A 22,600-nucleotide genomic window follows, 5' to 3' on the forward strand; every position below is an offset into this window, starting at 1 on the left:
GTCTGAACATGTCTTTTTTTTCAGGTGCAGGTGGCACAAAGTTGCATGTTACACCATGTTCAAAAACAGAACATCTCCCTGTCACTCCTTGTCTGATGATGTTTACCACAATTAATTCATTTCAATATGTGTCATTAATTAGTTGTTTTTTTTTAATTGATTGACAGCCCAACTAATCATGACCATCTTTGACCAATTGGAGCACCACCTGCCACAAGGTTCTCACTCCAGCCTGACACGTATTCGTTTCAGATCTTTATTAATGGCCTAATAATGAAGATGGTTGGCTGTAAACAGTGTGTGTGAAAACTTTATGGCTGGTGGTACATCAGTCATCCAACAGCTGTCCTGTTTCACAGCTACACGATGTGGAGAATCAGCTCATACGTCAGCTCAAAGCTGACAGCAAACACTTCGAAGCTCTTCTGCTGACCTGCAGCTGCCAAATGGAGAAGAAGGTATGAGAGTACCGGGAGCCAACGAGCTCCTTCACCCTGACAGTCAGCTTGCCTTTTCCATTCTACTGTACATACCATTCTTCACAATTTCTAAACTTTCAGGGCAATAAAGGGGTGCAATATGTTCCTAATTCCAACTGAGCACCATATCTTCTACTGAAGCCTTCATATTTTATTAAACTGGAGCAAAAACTGTAGACGTTTAGTCACCACATGGCTGTATAAGTGTTAAGTGCTGAAACTATGCTCTAGTTATGTGTATTTTACCACAGTAAAAGCCTAAACAAGTCAGAGATAGACTTAAATTGACCTCTATATTGTATGTGTGTGAGTGTGTTGCGTGTGTTTTACCGGCGTGTCTCCATTCAGACTGCTGGCTCTCAGCTCCTGCTGACTCTCCGTGCTGCTGCTCTCTTCCAGACCCACCCCGCCTCCATCCCCCCGGCTGTACTCCGCACACAGGCTCAAGATGGTCTCCAGCCGCTGGCGTTCCTGCAGCAAAAGACAGCCCAACCCCGTCAACACACCTGCCGATTCGGCCATATACCCTCTGTGTGTGTGTGTGTGTGTGTGTGTGTGTTAAGAGTCATTACGGGTATTTTTCTCAGATATCAGGCCATGTTCTCATGTGACTGACACACTTGTCTCAAAGGAAAATAAACAGCAGGGAACATGTGCAATGCAGGTTGTGGATGTTCATTAACCAGCTTTATAAACATTTCATTCAGTCCATGGTGGACTTGGTTAAGGCCAGACCTGTGTTTTGTAGGATTTTACCTTTACCCGCTATGTAGTCATTAAATCAGCCATATTAGAGACTGTGACAAAACATTCTTTGATTTTTTCTGTTTTATTCGCAACATCGCTCCTCAGCTCACTTCTGATTTTTTAAAGTCATAGAAAGTAAAATAATATAATGTAAAGCTACTACACATTTCTGCATTAAGTATTTTTGTAGTAAACCTATAAGGCTAGATAATCATTTAAACTGCTGTGTACATTCTTTACTGTTTCCTGTTGCATAAGCGAGTGAGTAATATAAGTGTGTTTCACAGTTTCACAGCATCACTGCATGTGAATAAATAGGAGTGAATGAAAGTATGTCAGGGCAGCGTGATGGAAGCAGTCACTCCAGTCCAGCATCCCTTTACTGCTCTTTTTTCATCTTTGGAAACAGCTGAGACCCTCCACAGAGTAACACCAACCACCTGGGCCTGAGCCTTAAATACTGACCTGACCCCCCCCAACCCCACCACACACAGTCTCTACCTCACAAAAATCTTCTGGATCCCCAGAGGTCAATTCTAATAATTGAACTGAAATCTTCACTGGTACAATTAGAGAGCAGGAAAACCACAGCCTGATCATTACTTGGCCTTCATCAAGACATCTGCAGGAACAGACACGCCCGGGAAAATGACAGAGCTCGACAGAGCCGCCTTTACTCTCTACTCACACAGGTGAGATCACAGAAAGTGTTGCTGTTGCTACTCATTATATCCTCCTTCTGGTCTCCGGGTTCCCGTCACAACAATGGCTGACAGGCCACCATGCGTGGGTCTTATCTGTTCGGAACAAGAGTTCAAGGCCGGAACAGATGTTGTGTTGATGGCGAGCAGACAGCTGATCCCTATCCTGTTCCAACGATCGATCACAGCCTCTCACGTCCTCCAAGCAAACAGGACCAGAGTGATTCAATACGGTGTTTCAATGCGCACCCACCTCATTTATGAATCTGTGTAATAAACAAAAAGTTTACATCTCTCCAAAGCAGAGAGGTTTTGCCATGATGGCAGCAATTCACTCTCCACCACCAACGGGGATGGTTCCTGCTGAACACTTTCTTGAATATGACAGCAGCACTGACTTGTAATACAACTCTGGCTCACCAGATAATCACAAACCCAGCAAATTCCACCAGATTCTGTTCTGTCAAGGACGAGAGAGCAGCATGTTCTCAGCCCTGTTCAAGAACTGTAGCGTGAGCACAATGATGCCACCAAACATTGTCAATCTTTTAGGTAGCATCTCACTAAACTCCACATCAGTGATGATGGAGATCTGCAGAAGTGACCAGTTCTGAAGCGTGAGCAGAGACACTAAAACATTCAAACCTGCACACCAAGTGAACACTGAATACTGACCGTACAGGCAGGCATCATAGAAAACAACATCCACATGATGTGAAGAATACTCACTCTCATGGTGTCTGGTCTGTTCCTCTTAACAGATCCTGTCTCTTAACAGTCCTTCTGAGACAAATCCACAGCCCTCGCTGAGCCCCTCCCACCAGTCTGTGTCCTCAGGGTGGTCTGCAGAGACCATAAAACTACCCCCACTGAAGCTCTCAAACTCTGCCCACAACAAGCTCAGCAGGGGCAGTAGGAGAATAATGCATCGAACCAATAAACCAGATGAAATCTCCTTTTGCTACTGCAAACCCATTACCATTTTTGGTTTGTACATTAAAATTCATTTTTCAATCTCTGAGGTATCCTACCGGTGGGTAAGCTTCATGTTAGTCAGAAGAAGTTTACACCACAGATTCTCATCTGTGGAAGGCTCCATATTCCATCCCAAACCTCCAGTGGATTTTTACACACACACTTATATTAAACAAGAACGATTCTAGAACCGAGTACCCCCCCGGTCTACCGCCCCACCCACAGGGGGATGACCACCTGGATACGGGCGCCCACTATAAACATTCGGCTGCCATCTTGGATCCTTGCCTTCAATTCGGTTGTGATTTATTTCCTCTGTTGGAAAAACTCTTGGGAGTGATATCACGCTCCTCTCACCCAGGACATGTCTGCGAATGGCCCATCCCGAGATACGAACCATGCACACAAATTGCTATGTTTGAGAATGAGCAGCAGAAAAAGTATATCTGAAAAAAATTACATTATTTATAAAGGCAAAATACCTGGTATCCATTTTATCCAAACTAAAAATATTTAAAACAAAAATAAATAAGTAATAAATTAGTGTCATGGACTGGCTCCGGAGGGGGCACTCCGGCTCCGCGATTAGGCCAGAGTTTTGTTGTGTTTTGTGCATTGTTATCCTGATGCAGCTGTTGTGAGTGTACACGCCTGTCATGGCTGCCCACTGCTCACTCAGGGTGATGGGTTAAGTCAAATTTCACTGTGTGCACCGTGTGCAGCGCTGCTGTGTATCTCATGTGACAATCACTTCACTTTCTTTCTTCACCTGACACAACCGGCAGACGCATGATGCAGAAAACTCAAGCTCCAAAGCTGAAACTCTTCAAATGGGTGCAAGGCAAACTTCCCTCATTAAAAAAACACTAATGCTTGGTGGTGCATTTAACATTATGGCTGTTTGCTCACTTTTTCCGTACTGCTGTGAGATAAACTGTGTCCCATTCCCCAGCAGTTGTATAGTACGGCTTTGCACTTCAATGTTAAAAAAAAAAATTGTATTGCAATTAACTGTTATCCCAACCAGTTTTACTCCTCACACGTTCATAGCCACTTTCAGCCACTTAATCTAGGATGTAATAATCTAGAATGTACAGAAATAAATTAGTTTAGAATGCTGGAATGTTTGGTTTCCAAACCAGTTTGAAGTTAAGAGGGCAGTACAACATGCACACCACAAAGATGGAGAACTCACACATTCAAGACATGCCACAAATGTAATCGCCTCACACAGGATATAAAGGTTATTCATTATTGACTGAATTCTTCTTTCCTTTCTCTCTGCTGCATTGTGTCTCTTTCCCTGATAATATCTTCAGTCTCTTCCATCCATCGCTACTGGAACAGTGCTGCAAGAAGGGACCTGAACGCAGGGGTCATGTCCAGCCCTGATAACCCCCAGCCACATTCTTTGGAGTCTAAGAACATTCCAGGCCTGTCAGGCTTACTGATGTCTAGACGTCTCCTCATCATCTGAAACCGCTGCCAAGCAAAGAGTGGTTGTGCAGTCGCCACCGCGGAGCTCATTCGAAACCAACTAATAAACCCGCCCACCGTTACTCAGCAGAACCCCGCCGCGTGTAAAGAGCCAGTTCTCACTGCTACGTCATCCACAATGGCAGGCAAAAATATGACCTTTGACCTTTTGGAACGGCACCTTGCCAGGGCTCCAGAGCGCCACAGTGATGGAACAGACTAGACTTAAGACGGGAGATAACAGTCACATACCAAACATACCCTGTTTCACTCAGTTTGAAAAGTGCTGTTCTAACACGCAAAATCCAAATGTGAAGTGATTGTCATTGTGATACACAGCAGCACAGCACACGGTGCACACAGTGGAATTTGTCCTCTGCTTTTAACCATCATCATTTTGCGGGGTGGTTGTAGCCTAGTGGGTAACACACTCGCCTATGAACCAGAAGACCCAGGTTCAAATCCCGCTTACTACCATTGTGTCCCTGAGCAAGACACTTAACCCTGAGTGTCTCCAGGGGGGACTGTCCCCTGTAACTACTGATTGTAAGTCGCTCTGGATAAGGGCGTCTGATAAATGCCGTAAATGTAATCACCCTGAGTGAGCAGTGGGCAGCCATGACAGGCACCCGGGGACCAGTGTGTGGGGACGGTGCTTTGCTTAGTGGCACCTCAGTGGCACATTGGCAGATCGGGATTCGAACAGCAACCTTCTGATTACGGGGCCGCTTCCTTAACCGCTAGACCACCACTGCCCCCCAAACTTCATCCAACATGCTCTAAAGGTCAAACCAACATTCAAATAATTTTGTTATGACCAGAAGCTTTCATAACAGCACAGTGTGTGTGTGTGTGTGTGTGTGTGTATATAAATATAATTTTGATCTGTTAATCCATTGGGAAAGTAACAACATCCCGGTCATGTGTTATCTCGTCCTCCCAGCCATTTCACCTCCACGCACACGACTGCCGATCACCCGTGTCTCTACCGCATCTCAACGTAGCGTCAATACATTCATAGCTGGTTCCAAGCCAAACTACCAGATTTCTAGTCCACCAGTGAACAACCGCAGGTTTTTGTCTTGTCATCTGCATTCTTTGTGTCCCCGATATTGTCTTGGCCAGGCGCTCCAGACTGGCTCTGTTTCAGCGCTGCGCCCGCCAGAGTCCGGGGCCACATGCCAGCCCCGCGCTGCCAGCACCGAGGGGAGAGCGCGTCCCAGATAAACGGTGCACCGCGGCGCTTCGCAGAACCGGCCAATCACATGACCTCCGCGCCGGGGCTAAAGGGGCGACCGCTGTAAATAAACGTCCTCCCCGGGCAACTTTTCAGCCAGGGAGCAGAATGGATCTCGGGTTGAGCGCAGGGAAGAGTTCGGATGCAGATGAGATGAGTTTTTATTGACGGTGATCAGATGGCTAATCATTTATACCAAAGTAAAAGTGTTTTTTTTTGGGGCACACAGTGAAATGTCTCCCATCCCCCTTAGTGGGCGGTGGGCAGCCACGAAAGGCACCAGGGAACAGTGTGTGGGGACGGTACCTTGCTGAACCTTGCCCGTTCAGGAACCCCAACCCTTTGATTACTCTTACCTGCTAACCATCTTTAAATTGTTTTTTAAAAAACATTTTTGAAATTGACAAAAAAAAATTCTATATTTTTGGCTTCAAAAGCTTGTCACGATGAACACTTCCTGTGGCGCACGGTCAATGTTTTATTTCAGTTGTTTAAGCACCTTTGGCCTTGATATAAAGTGACTGGTTTTGTCTCCCACTTACAAATATTAAGTAGGAAATGGTGCGTCACTTGGCACCAGGCGTCAGCTGTGACAGGCGTCCTTTATTTTTCTGCATGACATGCGGGAAGCCTGCAGCTCTGCTGCCTGTCATCGTGGGCCTGACAGCACACACACACACACACACACACACACACACACTCCCCTCCACTCCCCATGTTTGCCAGTCCCATCCCAACCCTATCAGGACGTGGAACAGGGACGCAGCACTCGGAATGTCCCGTCTCCTGGCGAAGGCATGCAGGAAAACCGCTGACTGCGCTGGGCCTTATCTGCTCATCTCTGGGTGTTAACCATGTTTGTGCTTCGTCTTCCGCAAATATTTTTAGAAGAAACAGAGCTCAGATTAGGGAGCCTTCACTCTGTCCACCCAGCTACAATGCATCACGCTTCAGGACTCATCTAAGTCATGCGGTTTAGTGTCTTTTCCATTATCTTCCCAACCCCATCGTGTGGAGCTACAGTGAGCCTTCAGGCATGGGGCACTTCTTCCGTGGGTTGCCATGGAGAAACCGGGCAATGCAGCAATATTTTTATTCTCAAATACGCTCAATAATCCTCTCCCCATTCAACAGTGGCATCAGACAGTACTCCATCGTTACAAAGGCGTTACCGTTACTGATAATAACACGTGGAGCGTTGCTGCAATAGCTTGATGGTTATAATAACGTGCGATTTGTAACGGAGGGCAGGAAGTAGAAACGGTCAACACGTCTATGGAGGAAAGCGTTGCAGAGAGTCAGTATTCTGCCAATTTAGACCCAGCGTCTAGATAGTGATGCAGGAAATGAATAAAAAAAAATTTGCTGGCTGCGACCCGTATCTCATGAAGACCCAGAGATTTGCAGATATCCGAGGCTGTTGATATAACAAACAACTCCCCTAGCCGTGCCTCTTCTTTACATTTTTTTTCTCCTTCACCAGCGTCCGTCCTGGCAGGCATTACACTTTAAACCAATCCTTCACTGAGTATATCGCCGATTGCTCCTCAATGTTACAGTCTTACCGAGCCTACATAAAAAGGTGTTATATAATCAATTTATTGTCACAGTTTAAAAGTGAAGTGATTGTCATTGTGAAACAGTGCAGCACAGCACACGGTGACACAACGAAACGTGTCCTCTGCTTTTAACCATCACCCTTGGTGAGCAGTGGGCAGCCATGACAGGTGCCCGGGGAGCAGTGTGTCGGGACGGTGCTTTGCTCTGTGGATGTACTAAATGCACTAAATGATAACTCTGTATATGAGCTGAATGCTTGAGTTTGTTATTCGGTGTCTTTGACCCGGTCGGGTCCCTGTGGGTGACTTTGCATCTTCAGAGCTCTTGGTGGGACCTTGTCACACCGCATACCGACCTGCTATTTGTGGAAAAGAAAACCCAACCAGCCAACCTTGACACAAATGCAATTTTGTACTGACTTTGTGCTGTCATTTTTGTAACCACATTTCATTTTCTTGTTTAGAATGATTAGAGCATCTTTTCAGGTGGCAGATCCTCGCTACTTCACTTCCTCCACCTGAATTTCGTGCCTTGGCTGTTTTCATCCGACCAGCCACATGACTTTGACTTAACAATTAAAGTAAAACTTTAAATGTACGTTATGCACTGGAAACAATGGCCAAGAACGTGGAAGTTGATAGCAGAACAAACCTACGTTCAGCTAATGTGAGCTCAGCTGACGAAGGAGTAACATTTTAAGTCACATTTCTAATGCTGTAACTAACTAGTACTAACTAACTACTCAGTAGTAGTACTAACTACTTTTTGAAAGAAGTAAGTAGTAACCAAAACCAATTATGTTTTTTTAGAAATATGCCCCACGCTGCTAGTCACAAACAGGCCCATCCCAACATAATAGCAAGATTTCAGAATATATATATATATACACACACACACACACACACACACTATATATATATATATATATATATATATATATATATATATATATATATATACACACACACACACACACACACACACACACACACACACACACACACACACACACACACACACACACTATAGTGAGATGCACCCAACCCCTCCTCCACAAACGAACCGTTTTAACACAAACTTCTCGTTCTGAAACATCAACCAGGTTCTGCCACTCACCAGCCTCTCCATCTCCTGCTCGCGCATCCTCTCCTCACGCTGCCGCCGGTGGTACTCCAGCAGCTCGTCCTCGTTGTCGCTGATCTCTGTGATGCTGTTCTTCCGCTCGCGCATTCCAGGGTGGGGTAGACGGAGGTCCCGCGGGCCCGAGGCCGACATCTTTCTCTGGCTCCGCGGGCTGCTGATGGGCGAGGAGACCAGCAGGGAGCCCAGGCTGTAGGCGGGGCTGAGGGTGTTTCCAAAGCTGGCCTTTCGGGCTCCTCCCGTCTCGACGCCAGTCAGGCTTGATGTGGGCGATGGACTGCGGGCACGGACCAGCCGTGTGCCAATCGTCTCATCCAGGGGACAGCCCAGCGAGCCCTTGCGTCGGGAGCGTGGGCTCTCTGGCACCAACTTGACAGAGGGGCTCTCTGGGGTCCTCAGTGGGAGAACCGGGACCCCCCTGCGAGAGAGCGAGGGGCTGAGGGGTGGAAGGTCGCGCATGCTGCTGGACTCGGGAGTGTGGCGTGCTAGCCGCGGGCTCTCGGGGGGGTGCAGCATGGAGGACTGCTGCTGGGACGCCACCCCTCCAGGAATGATGTGAATGATGGGGTCCAGTGGAGGTGGGTGGAAGGAGCGTGAGGGCTGAGGGGGGAGCTGAGCTGAAGGACTGGAGGCCAGCGAGAGCTCCAGCTGCTCTTGGAAAGGGCTGCCCGGCCGCTCTTGTAGGACAGCGGCAGACTTGACCCTTGGGCTGGATGGGGACAAGGAGGGAGAAGTCCCTGAGGGGAACCTGGTAGTCAATCTCGGGCTGCTTGGCACAACCGCTCGCCCAGCAGAAGAAGGATCAGCAGAAGGAATGGAAGACAAGGAGAGGAGAGACCGTGGGCTCTCAGGTTCACCTCCTGCCTTGAACCCATCTTGGTTGGCAGTCCGGCGGGAAGGCTTGGGGCTTGGAGGGGCCTCCAGTAAAGCCTTTCTGTGAAACCTGGGGCTCTCTGGGACCCTGGGACCACTGGCGGTTGCACTGTGATTAGTCAGGCTGGTGCGGGGCACAGGGACGGGGGGCTGGCTGGTATAATTGTAGCTGGAGGAGCGGGTGGGGACAGGTGGGAGTGAAGGTAGATTGTCCTGGCAGCTGCTGGGGGACGGGCTGTTGTAGCTGCCGCTGCTGGCGGCTGATGGCGAGGGTGAGGACAGGGGAGAGAAGGGCGGAGAGGCATTTTCGTAGCTGGAGCCCACAGACATGGCCCCCGGACTGGTGGGCGGGGACAGCAGGTAGCGCCCCCCTCCATTCAGCATGGGGGACAGCGGAGACAGCAACGAGGGCTGTGCGGGAGATTTCTTGTCCTCAGATGCTGGCTGGGTGCTGTCCATGACTAACGAGTCCATGATGTCCTGCAGGTCCTTCTCGATGGAGTTGACCAGGGCACTGTGTTCAGGGTGCACTCTCTCTGTGTGATGTGTCTGTGACTCGGCTGACCGTGGCTGATGGTTCCCATTGACCAGGTTTGTGTCTGCATGCAGAAAAAAAAAGACATGGCTTAAATCAACCTCCACACCATAGAGGACATCGCTGGACAAGTGACATGAGCTGACCTGCAAATCCCTTCCTGATCGGAGACACATCTTACTTCCATGAGTCTAATATCCATTCAGATTGAAGTGATCAGATGTGAATGATTACAGACTAGCCTTTATCACCAGAAAGTGTGTGTGTGTGTGTGTGTGTGTGTGTGTGTGTGTGTGTGTGTGTGTGTGTGTGCTGGTATGGTCTGTGTATGCTTACTTTCACATGATGAGAATTTCATGTGAAGTGTCTTATCAGCGCCGCAGAAGAAGCACCTGGAGCTACAGGGATTTCAGCCAAAAATACAGAGGCGAAGAGACTAAAAGAGACGGACCTTTTGGGATGTATTATTATGAAATACATTGGAGAGTGCATGACGGATTCATGTACATTTCCCCCTGCTTCTGTAATATTGGATGAATTTGGTCATATTCAGCTCCTGTCTGCTCATACCATTACAGTCCTTGGTCCCTGACTCTCCTCTCTCCCCTCACAAATAATGCATCGAATGAAGCATCTCACATGCTGAAGGGAGGACCCGCTGCCAGTGACATCAGTGCAAAAAGGGAACATCTGGCAGCGCGTATTCCGTCTACGTCACGTGATACGGCGCCGGCTCCGCTGCGTAAATCCCTACCGGCGAGTTCAAACGCAGCTGCAGTCGGTACTCACGTTCAGGGATCACCTGAAGACGACGGGATTATAATCCGACCTCCGCTCTCCGCGGTGCTGATGTGACAGAGCGGAGCGGGACGGAGAGGGGCGGGGCTTTCGCGACGCTCCGTCTTAAAGGGGCCGCGACATCTTTATCGGGCGATGACGTAAACGTTCGTAACAAGCGGCGCAGCGAAAGTAAATAAGTCAAAGTAAAAAAAAATGTATTGTTAAGAGACGCGTGTCCCTGAATGAATTATTTGATGTGGATGAATTTGACAGGAGTGCTCAACACATAAATCAAGCACAGAGATAAGATGATGCACTGTACCCGAGTGGTAAAAATAGGTCCAGTAAAGGACACCCCTAGACCCTAAATAAGCCCTGGAAGGAGCAACAGAGGAAATAACTTTCGCTCTCCACATGACTGGAAACTCCCAGAGGCTCCTTCACCTCTCCCTTACACTTCTGTCTATCTCTCCGTCTGTCTGGCACTCACAAATAATGCATTTTTCATGGTACATAAATCTGAGAACCTTTCCCACTTCCCAAAGCAATCCTTGCATAACAGCCATGCGTGATAATTGGTCTTATTTTTGGCTCCATAATAACAGCCTTGAGTTTTGCAGAAGCGAAAATGCCGCACTTCCAGACCCTTGCTGTCATATTTTTAGACTGGAATGTCTGCAGCAACAGAACGGTTTAATTACCATGGAAAGGAGACATGTGCATTTCTAGCAATAATACAGAAGGTGCAGGGAGGTCGCAAGAAGATTTACATATGTGATGAAAAAGCAAACTAACAGAAAGAGCGATGCCTGGAACTTTAGTACTCAAGTATACATGGTTGGTACGTGACTAGCTCGACCAGACACCTCAGTAATGTGGACCTAAAATATCATACTGGGATTGTGTGACCCACATACAATTTATACAATTACCCTCGATTATGTGCATTACGAGAATTAAACTGTGCATCAAATATAAATTGAGTTAAAGATATATTTTGAGATTGTCCCTGAAGAACAGAGTGCCACTGCCTCATTATCAACATCGTTTGGTTAATTAGAAGATCAAAAGTGATACCTGTGAGCAAGAATTTAGATTAAATTCAAATGTTGAATTTTGCAGAACAGCATACAATGACTTTCATAGCACTTTCTGGCAAATAACTGAAATATAATAATGGAGGGTAATCAGTCCCCACTGACTATTGTATAAATTACGCCCATACCTGTGGAGCCACTGTCAGGCAACATGCTCTTCATCATGAAGGCCTCCTCTGGGTGGTTGAAGCGGAAGAAGGAGGACTGACCCAGACACAGCATGCAGCCTGTTGGGGTAAGGAGCAAGGACATCTTCAGACACAAAACTCTGAAAGAACAATCCGAATAAACACAGCAGTGCTAGGGACAATAACAACTGAAAAGAAATATCTTGAAATTAGAGCAGGGACAAAGTAGACTCAAAAGCAGAGTATAAAATCCAGAAGCTCAAAACTAGAATGAAAGCTATATTGGTTGTTTGTCAAGGTTCGTGTCACTATTTGCCAGGACTGAAGGTTTATGACAGTTTTAAACCCAACTGTCAACATGTCATGTTGAGAAAAAGACACAGAGGTCAGGTCAAAGACGAAATACCACAGCAAAATTGCTCTGAAATATAGGTTGATTAATTGTGGCACAGCTCTCAAATAAGACTTTCTGTAGGCTACTGCTGAATTTTGCCTCTTATTCACTGCTCCTGCAAATTGATGGGGTGTTCGGTGAAGCTGCCATAGAGACGCTGGAATCACAGCAGATGTTCCTAAATAAAGGCCACCAGATGCCCTTTTGTTCACTTGATTACTTACTTCCAAGGCTCTGTGAGAACAAGGTGTAATTACAAAAGAGCTCAACACCGCCCAATCACCATAGAAACTATCAGTACAACAAGGAGTAAGGACATTGGAGGACAAAGACAACAAATAGAAATATACTATATATTACAGTTATAATGTGTAATAAAAAAAGACAACAATCATTAATCAACAATATTGGGGCAGTGGTGGCCTAGCAGAGGAAGGAAGTGGCCCCGTAATCTGAAGGTTGCCGGTTCGAATCCCGATCCGCCAAGGTGCCACTGAGCAAGGCCCCGCCCCCACACACTGCTCCCCGGGCGCCTGTCATAGCTGCCCACTGCTCAGCAAGGGTGATGGGTTAAATGCAGAGACGCAATTTCCTTCGGTATTAAAAAAGTATAACAAAACAAAAAATCAGAGCGGCAAAAAGATTTTATGATTAAAGATACGAGAAAAAAGTCATCTGAAGTCGAACACACTTGTAATCTTTACTTTACTTAGCAAATGCTTTTATCCAAAGTGACTTACAAGAGGAAGACACCAGCAATTCTCATTTGGTTTCTATAGATTCTGAGTTTCAAAACTAATACACAGAGAAAGCTCTGCCTGAACACGCAAAACACACGTCCCGGGGCACGCTTGTGTACACACACTCGCCAAAAGCCAAAAGCATGCATATGCACAAGCACAGGCACGGCGGAGCCCTTAAGACGTACGATCTGCGCATGTGCAGGTGCCTGAGGTGTGTTCACGGAGAGACACACTCAACTTTCGGTCACAGACACACCCTGCAAATCATACAGCCGGGGGCCAGGGTTTTCAGTCCCTGGCAATTCCACTGTCTCTACACTCTGAACACACACACACACACACACACACACACACACACACCATCAGCTCTTATCTAAAGAGCCTGATCAGTGAGTCTTGTGTGTAGCTGGCAGAGATTAAGCCAGTATGGCAACAAGCGTCCAGCTGCTCACCGGACTCCTGACAGAGTCTCTGTGCTTTGTGTGTCTTTTCCTGTTTCTGCTGTAAAACATCTGTGTGTGTGTTTGTGTGTGTGTGTGTGTGTGTTTGTGTGTGGATGAGTCAGCAGGAACACCTTGCCAGATCTGCACTACACAGCAGGTGCTGCAGTGCAGGGATTTTTACATTTAACTCACTTACAACCACTAGTTACAACTCAGGGTTAAGTGTCTTGCTCTGGGACACAAGGACAGTAAGTGGGGTTTGAACCTGCGACTTTGGTGGTCCTCTGGTTCACAGGTATGGCAAGACAAACCTAGACACAGTGATGAACGAATACCCATCATTTAGTGTTCATATTTGACATATTAAATGTCCCACAGGTGACAAAAATCCAGACAATGTGTTCTAAATGCATAACGTACAATAAAACACACACATACCATGTTTCTGCATTTTATTTGACTACATTTTGCAAAAAAAAAAAAAATTATATTCTGTTGATTGAAAAGTAATATATAAAAATAACTATATAATGGTTAAATATAGAATTAATCTTAGAATTAAATCCAGTTTCACCAGCCAAAACACTACATGGATGGAATTATATTTTTGGTTGTCAATTTTGCCCATCGATAAACTATGAGATTAATTATTATGATGAATCGCATTTCATCGTGAATTCCATCGTGATCCACTTTGTAAGATGAGATCTTACAGCAGAACCCAACGTGCGTAATAAGATCACCGTAACATCCTAACAAACGCCACCTTTAAACCTAAACCCAATAATGGCAAATATGTTGCCCTTTTGCAGTTTTAGCGTCTTCATGGGAATATTTGTTCCTGGCAAAACTCAAACACACTCACACCCCTCACGGTGTGACCTGCGGCGAAGAGAGATAAGCATTTAAATCCTATTTATTCACTTGACGGGCTGAACAAACGAAACCACAGACCTTCCACATCCAAGCTCAGATGTTCACCCAGCAAACACACCCACAGTCACGTGACCATATACACGTCAACCCGGGGACAGGGCAGTAACCCCAACATTCTGGACAGTTCGAGGCGACCGTGGGGAGCTGAAGCCACGCATATAAAAATGGAAAAAAAAGAATTATGACGTTTGCAGACAGGGGTGGTCGGCTGGGAGGATTAGACCAGGAATAGACCTGTAACTGTACCCCGGCACCGGGGCCATGGGGGACACGGATCATCGTGTCACTTCCTCTCCGCGACACTCCTCACAACGCTGCAGCACGACGAGTGACTTGACGACTTGAAAAGTACTGGTGCATCGTTCCTGTTCTTGCGAATTCTGCTCGAACCGGAACCGACTCAGATAGAGACGACTCCTCTGTTCATTTTTGTATGTATAGATCCTGTAACTGCGATTAAAATACGAGATATGAAACCTACTTCACGCCCGGTCCGCTCCGAGCGGGCGGGTCTCTTTAAAGCTGGAGACACGTGGGCTCCCGCCGGTCGGTCCCCTGGAGATCCGGTTCCGGGTGGCGAGCCGGTTCTCCCCGCTTCGACTCTCCGGTAAAAACTCCAGACGCGGTACAGTGGCGGTAGATGTCGGACCTGTTACGGGGGTGTTGTGGGAGCCCCGGGTCTCCAGCTGCCGCAAAGACAGACAGACGGAGGAGGAGGAGGAGGAGGAGCGCGGCGTGGCGCAGGACGACGAGGAGGAGGAGGAGGAGGAAGATTCATTCCTTCATCAGGAACTCACATGAGTCACTTCGTACCGCCTAACCAACCAACTGTTTAAATATCACTTTGTACGTGATTTCCAAAAAAAAACAAAACACCAATTTTATTTCACTTCACTTTTACTAATTCCGTTCAGATGTCGGGTCCCCTCCCCCGCTTGGGAAGTTCAGAGGAGACAATGGGGCTTTTAGGAGGCTGCAGTAACGGGTGTGATTTCACAGTCCTCCGTCACATTTACATTTGAATATGAAATAGAAATTCAGTTTCTCACAAAGATTGTTTTCACTCTTAATGGGTTTGAGTTCAAGAAAGTTCTGAAACATTAAAGGTCATGCCAGTCTTGAGACCCTTGCAGGTCTCAAAATGTTTCTGTGGAAGAACGATCGTACGTTCCTAGAAAACCTATATCTAGTAGAATCGTTTCCTGCCCGTCTCCTCGGGTGGTTGCTCGGAAGGAGAACTGACCACTTTTCTCTCTTGGCGCATATATTCCATCGGCTTGTAGTTTTTACATCATTTACAGCATTTATCAGACGCCCTTATCCAGAGCGACTTACAATCAGTATTTACAGGGACAGTCCCCCTGGAGCAACTTAGGGTTAAGTGTCTTGCTCAGGGACACAATGGTAGTAAGTGGGATTTGAACCTGGGTCTTCTGGTTCATAGACGAGTGTGTTACCCACTAGGCTACCTCCACCGTAGTGAAAACACATTCTTATTTTCTGACTTTGGTTTTGCGAGTCGCCAGTGTCAAGCCCGCAAGACTAGTCTGAGATTGTTCCCCATCATTCTCTTGCTAGAAAAGAACCAGTCGAACGATGGAACTGAACCAGGCGCGGACCTGGCGCATGACCCCCTGCCTACTCTGCCACTCGCCATTTTTTTTTTGCTGGAGATGGTTGACATCGTCTGTATCACTGCAGACATTATGGTTCTGTTTAAAACCCAGCCAACCTGCCAAAGACAATTACTGCAAACACCTCACAGTGGTTTATCACATTTATTACAGGCTTGGATATTTGTCAGCCGAAGCGATGCATTCTGGGAGCACAAATCTGCCTTTATCTTTTTTAACGATCCTGACTGAATGGACTACAGGGATTCATTATCTGAATCATCGTTGATTTGTGCCACTCTGGCTACAGATAAGGATGTTCATTTCCTCTCTGCTCTCATGACAAGAACCGTGTCGTTAGTTCCACCAGTCTTCAGATTAACTCTTTTTTTGGGCCACACCTATGAATAGCATTTGGACCTGCTGACAACTCAGCTCTTGACCTCTTGGACTTGAGAGTAACGCACATTCATGCTAATTGTCTTATTAGACTTTTAATCGTGATCAATCCTCAGAGGGTGACGTACCTTGAGAAAGCCTCACTGGTTTTGTGGTGGGGACTCCGTCCACAGAGCACTGGTTCCCACACGGGTGGAGGGATATGATCCCACCCTGGTTCTCGATGAAGCAGTGCTGCTCAGCTACCCCTGGGCCCTGGATGCTGATGTCCACCTCGCCACTGCCCAGTGTCGTCCTGCCTGTGTAGACAGCAGTGTGTCAGTGTAAACTGCAGCATTAAACTGCTCAGTCATGTCACAGCGTCACTGTTTCTAGTGGAGCTCCCAGTTATGGAAGGTGAGTCAAGAGGAAGAATGGAATTCCACATCCCTTCCCCCTTCTTCAAAGCCTGTCTGGCCATGAGGCTGCAGATAACAGAAACCCTCCCACCACCACCACCCAGCAAAGAATGTCTCAGAAGCATTCCTAGGAGAGCCGCCCTGGAGAAGATCTAGACGGTTCCTATTGCATTCCAGATGAGTCAAAGGGAAAGGCTCTTCCTGAATTGTCATGGAAAGAGGTCACGAGGGGATTTTTTTTCTTTTTTGTTGGAGGAGTGGGGTTTCATGTGATCAGAAACAAGGGTGATGGCAAGGTCAGGGCATGGACTATTCAGACCGGATGGAACAAGCTGTGTGTCGCTGTAGGCCATCCATCAGTATGTGACAGTGTGCGTGTGTGTCTGAGAGAGAGAGCAATAGCGTCGCTTATATTTATTAGGATATTAAACTGTGCCAGTGGTGCCCTAGCAGGTAAGGAATCGAACGCATTCCTCATATGAAGGTTCCACTGAGGTCCCCGTCCCCACACACTGCTCCCCGGGTGCCTGTCATGGCTGCCCACTGCTCTCTAAGGGAGATGGGATAAATGAAGAGGACACATTTTGTTGTGGTTACCGTGTGCTGTGCTGCAGTGTTTCACAATGACAAAAACAATTTTTCCACTATCAGCCCATCCTTAGGAACCTTGGTGGTCTCTGGAAGATATTCATAGGCAGGATGAGCGAGATAAGCACTCCACTTGACCCAAACTTTGTGTGATCAGATCTCTAATTTGAACATTCATCCATATGTGCTTTCTTCGTGGTGGCCTTATGCTATTAATATATTCATTCACAGTAATGACTAGTGCCATGAGTAGTGCTGCACGATTAATCTAATCGCAATCGTAATCGCGATGTCAGTCTGTGCGATTACATGAACGCAAAAAGCTGCGATTTAAATGATTAGTACATGGATTGGATCGGCAACATATCCAATCCATTCTCTCAAAGTTTGCGAGTCTCGCTTCAGTTGGATGTGACCTATTTGGTCACATGACTTTCGATTCGGAGACATATGGTTAGACGCCGCATGACGCGCTGCATCGTACGTCAACGTCGCTGCCATATTGCGATAGGCTGTGCTGTGGCGTGAAGCATATACATGTCTATGGAGAGAAGTGCATAAAAATGCCTCACTCTTGTGCTGCTTGGGGCTGTACAAACAGCTGTATGCTCCAAACCAGGGATTACATTTCATAGGTAAGGCTGGACAATTGTTTTTAATATATTTGGCCATTATAAAATCCCCGTTTTTTAAGTCTTAACCTTAGCTAAGATAGGCTAAGCTAGCGAAGCTATGCATTCCTGTGTTCAAGTCAGCCTCCAAACAACGTTTTGGTTAAACGTAAGAACTATAATATGGGATTTTATAATGGCCAAATATAATCAAAACAGTTGTTTAGCCTTACCAGGGTTTGTCGTTCGACAGTAATGTAAAATAGTTTTTTGTGATTAATTTTGTAGAATATTGTATTTTGAAAGCACTGGGCATTTCAGGTTATAAGTAGTTTGTATGTTTATCATATCGCATATTGCAATATTGATCTCAATAATCGCAATATGTCTTTTTCCCCAAATCGTGCAGCCCTAGCCATGAGCTTCAGACATCATGTCAGGAAATCACGTCTGCCTGTAGAAACAGTTACTTAATATGATACTGAATATTAGTTTCAGAAGTATATTTCTAACTGTTATTTTAATGTAAGATGTCCATGAACCAAGCCACCAGGGGTGCATGTGACCATATGTTTCCTGGTGCCGATCCCAAGCCTGGGTAAATGGGGCGGGTTGCATTATGAAGGGCATCCGGCGTAAAACTTTTGGATCTGTAGATTTCCTCAGTCATTTCTCAACAGTGCTTTCAGTGATACATAATGGCTTAGCCATTTCGTAGAACCCAATGTGTCTTAATTATGACTTACCTTCAGGCAGGGGCAGCAATGTGATCGCAACGCTGAGACGGCCACTCCCCAGACTGACCAGGTGGGGGCGCTCGGCCTGAACCTTCAGCCCCTTGCCAGTCTCTATTAGGTCCAGCGGGGTACTCTGTGAAATACAGGTTCTATAAAATCTTCTTTCAAGTGATGCCTGAAAACGCTGTAGGTTTCAGAACCACCAAACAAGCATATTTGTGCACATTTCTATACACATTTACCTGTTCCCATGACACAGACAACTACACCCAACTGAGCAGGCGTGGGGGTGGTGTAATCATAGTACTCCTTTTTATCATTAATTTACTATTTAATTGAAATTTATTGTACCAGTCAAAAGTTTGAATGTACCTACTAATTTATGATTCATGTATTTTTTACCATAAAGAACATAACGGAAGACACGTGGCTATGAAATAACACTCGTGAGGTTATGTAAACAAAAAGTTGAACTTTTGAGTCTCTCCAAAGCAGGGAGCTTTTGCTGTGATGGCTTCTCTACACCACCTTAAGTTAGACAACGAGGACGGTTTCCAAAAGTCCTGAACACTTTCTTATCATTCACTCATGTTTAACGAGCATCTCATAAAGCGTCTTTTGATGATAAAAGTAGTGAACAAAGAAGCCAACAAGGTAAAAGGAGGCGCCTCACAATTCACTTTCTCCTGCTTCTAAAATAGTAAATGTTTCTTGTGTTGGATTCTTCAATATGCTGGGTGGTAGTATCCTAGTGGGTAACACACTCGCCTATGAACCAGAAGACCCAGGTTCAAATCCCACTTACTACCATTGTGTCCCTGAGCAAGACACTTAACCCTAAGTTGTTCCAGGGGGACTGTCCTTGTAAATACTTATTATAAGTCGCTCTGGATAAGCGCATCTGATAAATACCATAAATGTAAAAATGGCTCCATCTCAGTCTCCACAACCAAAACAGAATAGGTGTGTCCAAATGTTTGACTGGTAGTGCATAATAAAAAAAATGGGCATACAGTAATGCAATATTGCCAAACAGAGCCACACCCAAATGGCAGGAGATCATGGATTCTACACAGCCCTCTTCGGATAGTGGGTGATTCCTGAGTCAAAAGCTCCTTAGCTCAACCAACCATGCCTTGGTAAATGAGATGATTGGAGTCCACTCAGCTCAGCCAGTTAAATCTTGCAGAGGCCAAGTGGATCACACACACAGGACAGAGGCTCTGATCACCCAGTGCTTTGGAATGGCAAATATTTTAGAACTCCAACTCATGCACTTAAATGAATAGAGACAAAGAGCTGCTATTACTCATAATAATTATTTTACTTTAATTTAACACAATTCCTGAAGCTCCCATTAACAGCTTAGATTGATGGACCTGGTCAGATTCCTTGAACTCACCTGTAGGACCTGGTGCATCTGGCGTCCACATTTTGGCAGGTTCCTGTTCAGGCTGTCCATTTCTCTGCTGTCACTCACACTTTCAGTGACATAAAGGTCCTGCAGAAGTAGAATAATGATGTTATCACTTCACAATAAACAACCACTGATCTCTTATCAGCTGATATTTAATGCCATTAAAATGTAAAAAATAATGTTGGGCTGAAGATGTTGTGGGAATATCCCAAAAAAGTTTAAACCAATTTAATTACATTATATGCACAAATTGATGGATCATAATATGCTGTTTGTGTGTTTTAACTTTTCCTTTATTTTTCAGCCGTAACTCAAAAATCTTGAATACTAGCATAGCAATGATAATGTATCTTTAGAGGAAGTACATCAACGTATTGCCATACTGATTTATTGACCCACACATCTTCAGCAACCACAAGAAACTCACGGCAAAATGGAAACTCCAAGAACTTTCTCCAAATAGATGCTGTGTATCTGGCCATGCATGCATTTTTTTCTCTTAAATGTGGCAAAAAAGACCATCGGAGCACTAGAATCTTATCATACAGCAAAGAGTGAGAGATTCTCTGTTCTTCACACTGGGTCGCTGTCACTGATTGTCATCAGACCAACATTCAAAATGTAGCAGATGTGTTGCTGCTCCATACTGAAAGGTGTTCCAATAGCAGTTCTTACTTTTAGTACGCGTCTATGCCGTAGCTGTTTTCCCCACACAGCATGACCAGGCGAGAGGAGAGAGTGCCAGAAAATTATTTTGTTCATACAACATAAGAATGTAAACCTAAAGTTATAGTTGTATATTAATCCTGAATTGTTTTATTAATCCTGAATCATTTTCTGAAATAACTGTATTTCCACTACCATAACACCATAAGAAAATGAATGGTTAGAAATGACTGGAAAAGATTTCTAGAAAAGCCACACTAAGAACACTGTGCCGTGCTTCAGCCAAATCCGTTATAAAGCCACACTGGCGTACTGCATATGTCATATATTCCAGTGTCCTGGTTCATGTGTCATCAGTCCAGCTTCTCCCCGTTGTTGCCAAATTCCTTTCGTCATATTCGATTTGTGATAACCTCATTCCTCACCTCTCCGGTTCCTGAAACAGCATTAACTAAATATCCAGTTCTCACACGTAAACGTGTGTGATAAGAGGGTGTCATTGATGCACGGAATCTGAGAAAAGCATGTCTGTATTGTGAAATGGGAAATTTGCTTCCTTTGCGTTGCTACATTTATGCACTTACACAGTAAAACAAACAGTGGTACAACCAAAAGCTTTAAATAAATGTATTTTTAAGTACTACCTTTGTCCAGCTGTCCAGCAGAGACATGGTTTTCCTCATGACTCTACGATGAATGCAGGAACGGCAGCCAGCATTCTTAAATAAAATTCTCGGTAATGCCCCTGCCAACTTAGAAGCAAACAAACCAAATGCTTCCCTTGTTCTCTTTTCTTTACTTCTCTTCCCCTCTTTTTGAGAAGGCAGGACAGTGGACCTGTCTCCACATGCTAGCAGAAGGTAAGAAACGCATTCCTGCCCGTTCCGGCAACCCAGAGCTCCGATAGCAGCTACTCAAAGAACAATGAGAGTGAGAGACGAGGACAGAGAAAGGAGCAATGGAACAAGGTCAGACAAAACAGAGGCACAAACACGCATGTGAGTTACTGTATCTGGGTCATGGTGACACAACACACACACACACACACATATTCAGTGTGTAGGCAGTGTAACCAATGTGATCTCATTTCAGATCATCTCCAGCATCCATCACAGACCCAGTCACCAACACCTCCACAAACGTATCCACGACAGATGCACAGTGGGCGAATAGGCCTTTCCCGTGGTGTAAGGATTCAGGTAGATGGCTGAACAGGTACAGAATATCAGATATCTAGGAAGCATAGCGAACCATGATATAATCACAAAGAAAGGTGTAGTCAAAGCAACATTCCTCAAGAACAAGGATCTCGGCTCAAACAAGGTCAACACAGAACTCAGGACTAAAGACTGTAAAATATGGTGGGTTGAGACAGGGATACTCAAAAGCAGCAGAATGATAGAAAAACAAGTGGAAATGTCCAAGGATAAGATGGAGAAACAGAATTTTTGTACAGCTGTAGGAGAAGAAAGGAATATGCAGGGCAGAATGCAAAAAAAAAGTCAAAAAGACTAAAGAAACTATTTTGAAATGCTCCAGATGTGAGGAACCTCATCCAGACCCTGCAAATGTCCAGGACATAATACACTTAACATTCCTTCATCAACCACAAATAACAAAAAGGATCTTTTTTTTTTCTTTAATTCTGTATTATCTTCTCCGGCTTTTCAGATGTGACAGCTGTGGAGCAGATGTCACTGATGGATATCATGCAGCACTGAGGACATCATTTTATGAATTCATTGATCATGCACTGTTCCGAGGAGCCTTAAATGATGCATGAGACTAAATTCCTTGATTTTTCAAGATGGCCTTCTTGCATCTTACAATTCATAATTATCACCACTGGCTCAGTATTTTCGGTATGCCATCGGCTATGATGGAGTAGCCCACTCTGAGTACAGAAGAGGCAGCAAGTACACTGTCT

General features: G+C 45.5%; 1 protein-coding gene across 19 annotated transcripts in view; it reads right to left on the reverse strand.

Annotated features, from left to right (window-relative positions):
- phldb1b (pleckstrin homology-like domain, family B, member 1b) overlaps positions 1-22,600 on the reverse strand; it is a 50,487-nt gene that overhangs the window by 18,988 nt on the left and 8,899 nt on the right. For 7 of the 19 annotated variants that reach the window (XM_028965129.1, XM_028965099.1, XM_028965091.1 and 4 more), the window contains exons 1-7: positions 21,318-21,692; positions 19,993-20,091; positions 18,600-18,723; positions 16,385-16,555; positions 11,729-11,827; positions 8,292-9,787; positions 810-950 (exon numbers count right to left, since the gene is read on the reverse strand). In XM_028965129.1, coding sequence (XP_028820962.1) covers positions 810-950; positions 8,292-9,787; positions 11,729-11,827; positions 16,385-16,555; positions 18,600-18,723; positions 19,993-20,091; positions 21,318-21,356 — 2,169 coding nt within the window. In that variant the 5' untranslated portion in view covers positions 21,357-21,692. Of the gene's footprint in view, positions 1-809; positions 951-8,291; positions 9,788-11,728; positions 11,828-14,725; positions 14,953-16,384; positions 16,556-18,599; positions 18,724-19,992; positions 20,092-21,317; positions 21,695-22,600 lie in introns of those variants that run through there. The other 12 variants (XM_028965127.1, XM_028965125.1, XM_028965124.1 and 9 more) reach the window with 5 other exon arrangements.

Source organism: Denticeps clupeoides, chromosome 2 (assembly GCF_900700375.1).
Source record: "Denticeps clupeoides chromosome 2, fDenClu1.1, whole genome shotgun sequence".
In the NCBI taxonomy this organism is placed as follows: domain Eukaryota; kingdom Metazoa; phylum Chordata; class Actinopteri; order Clupeiformes; family Denticipitidae; genus Denticeps; species Denticeps clupeoides.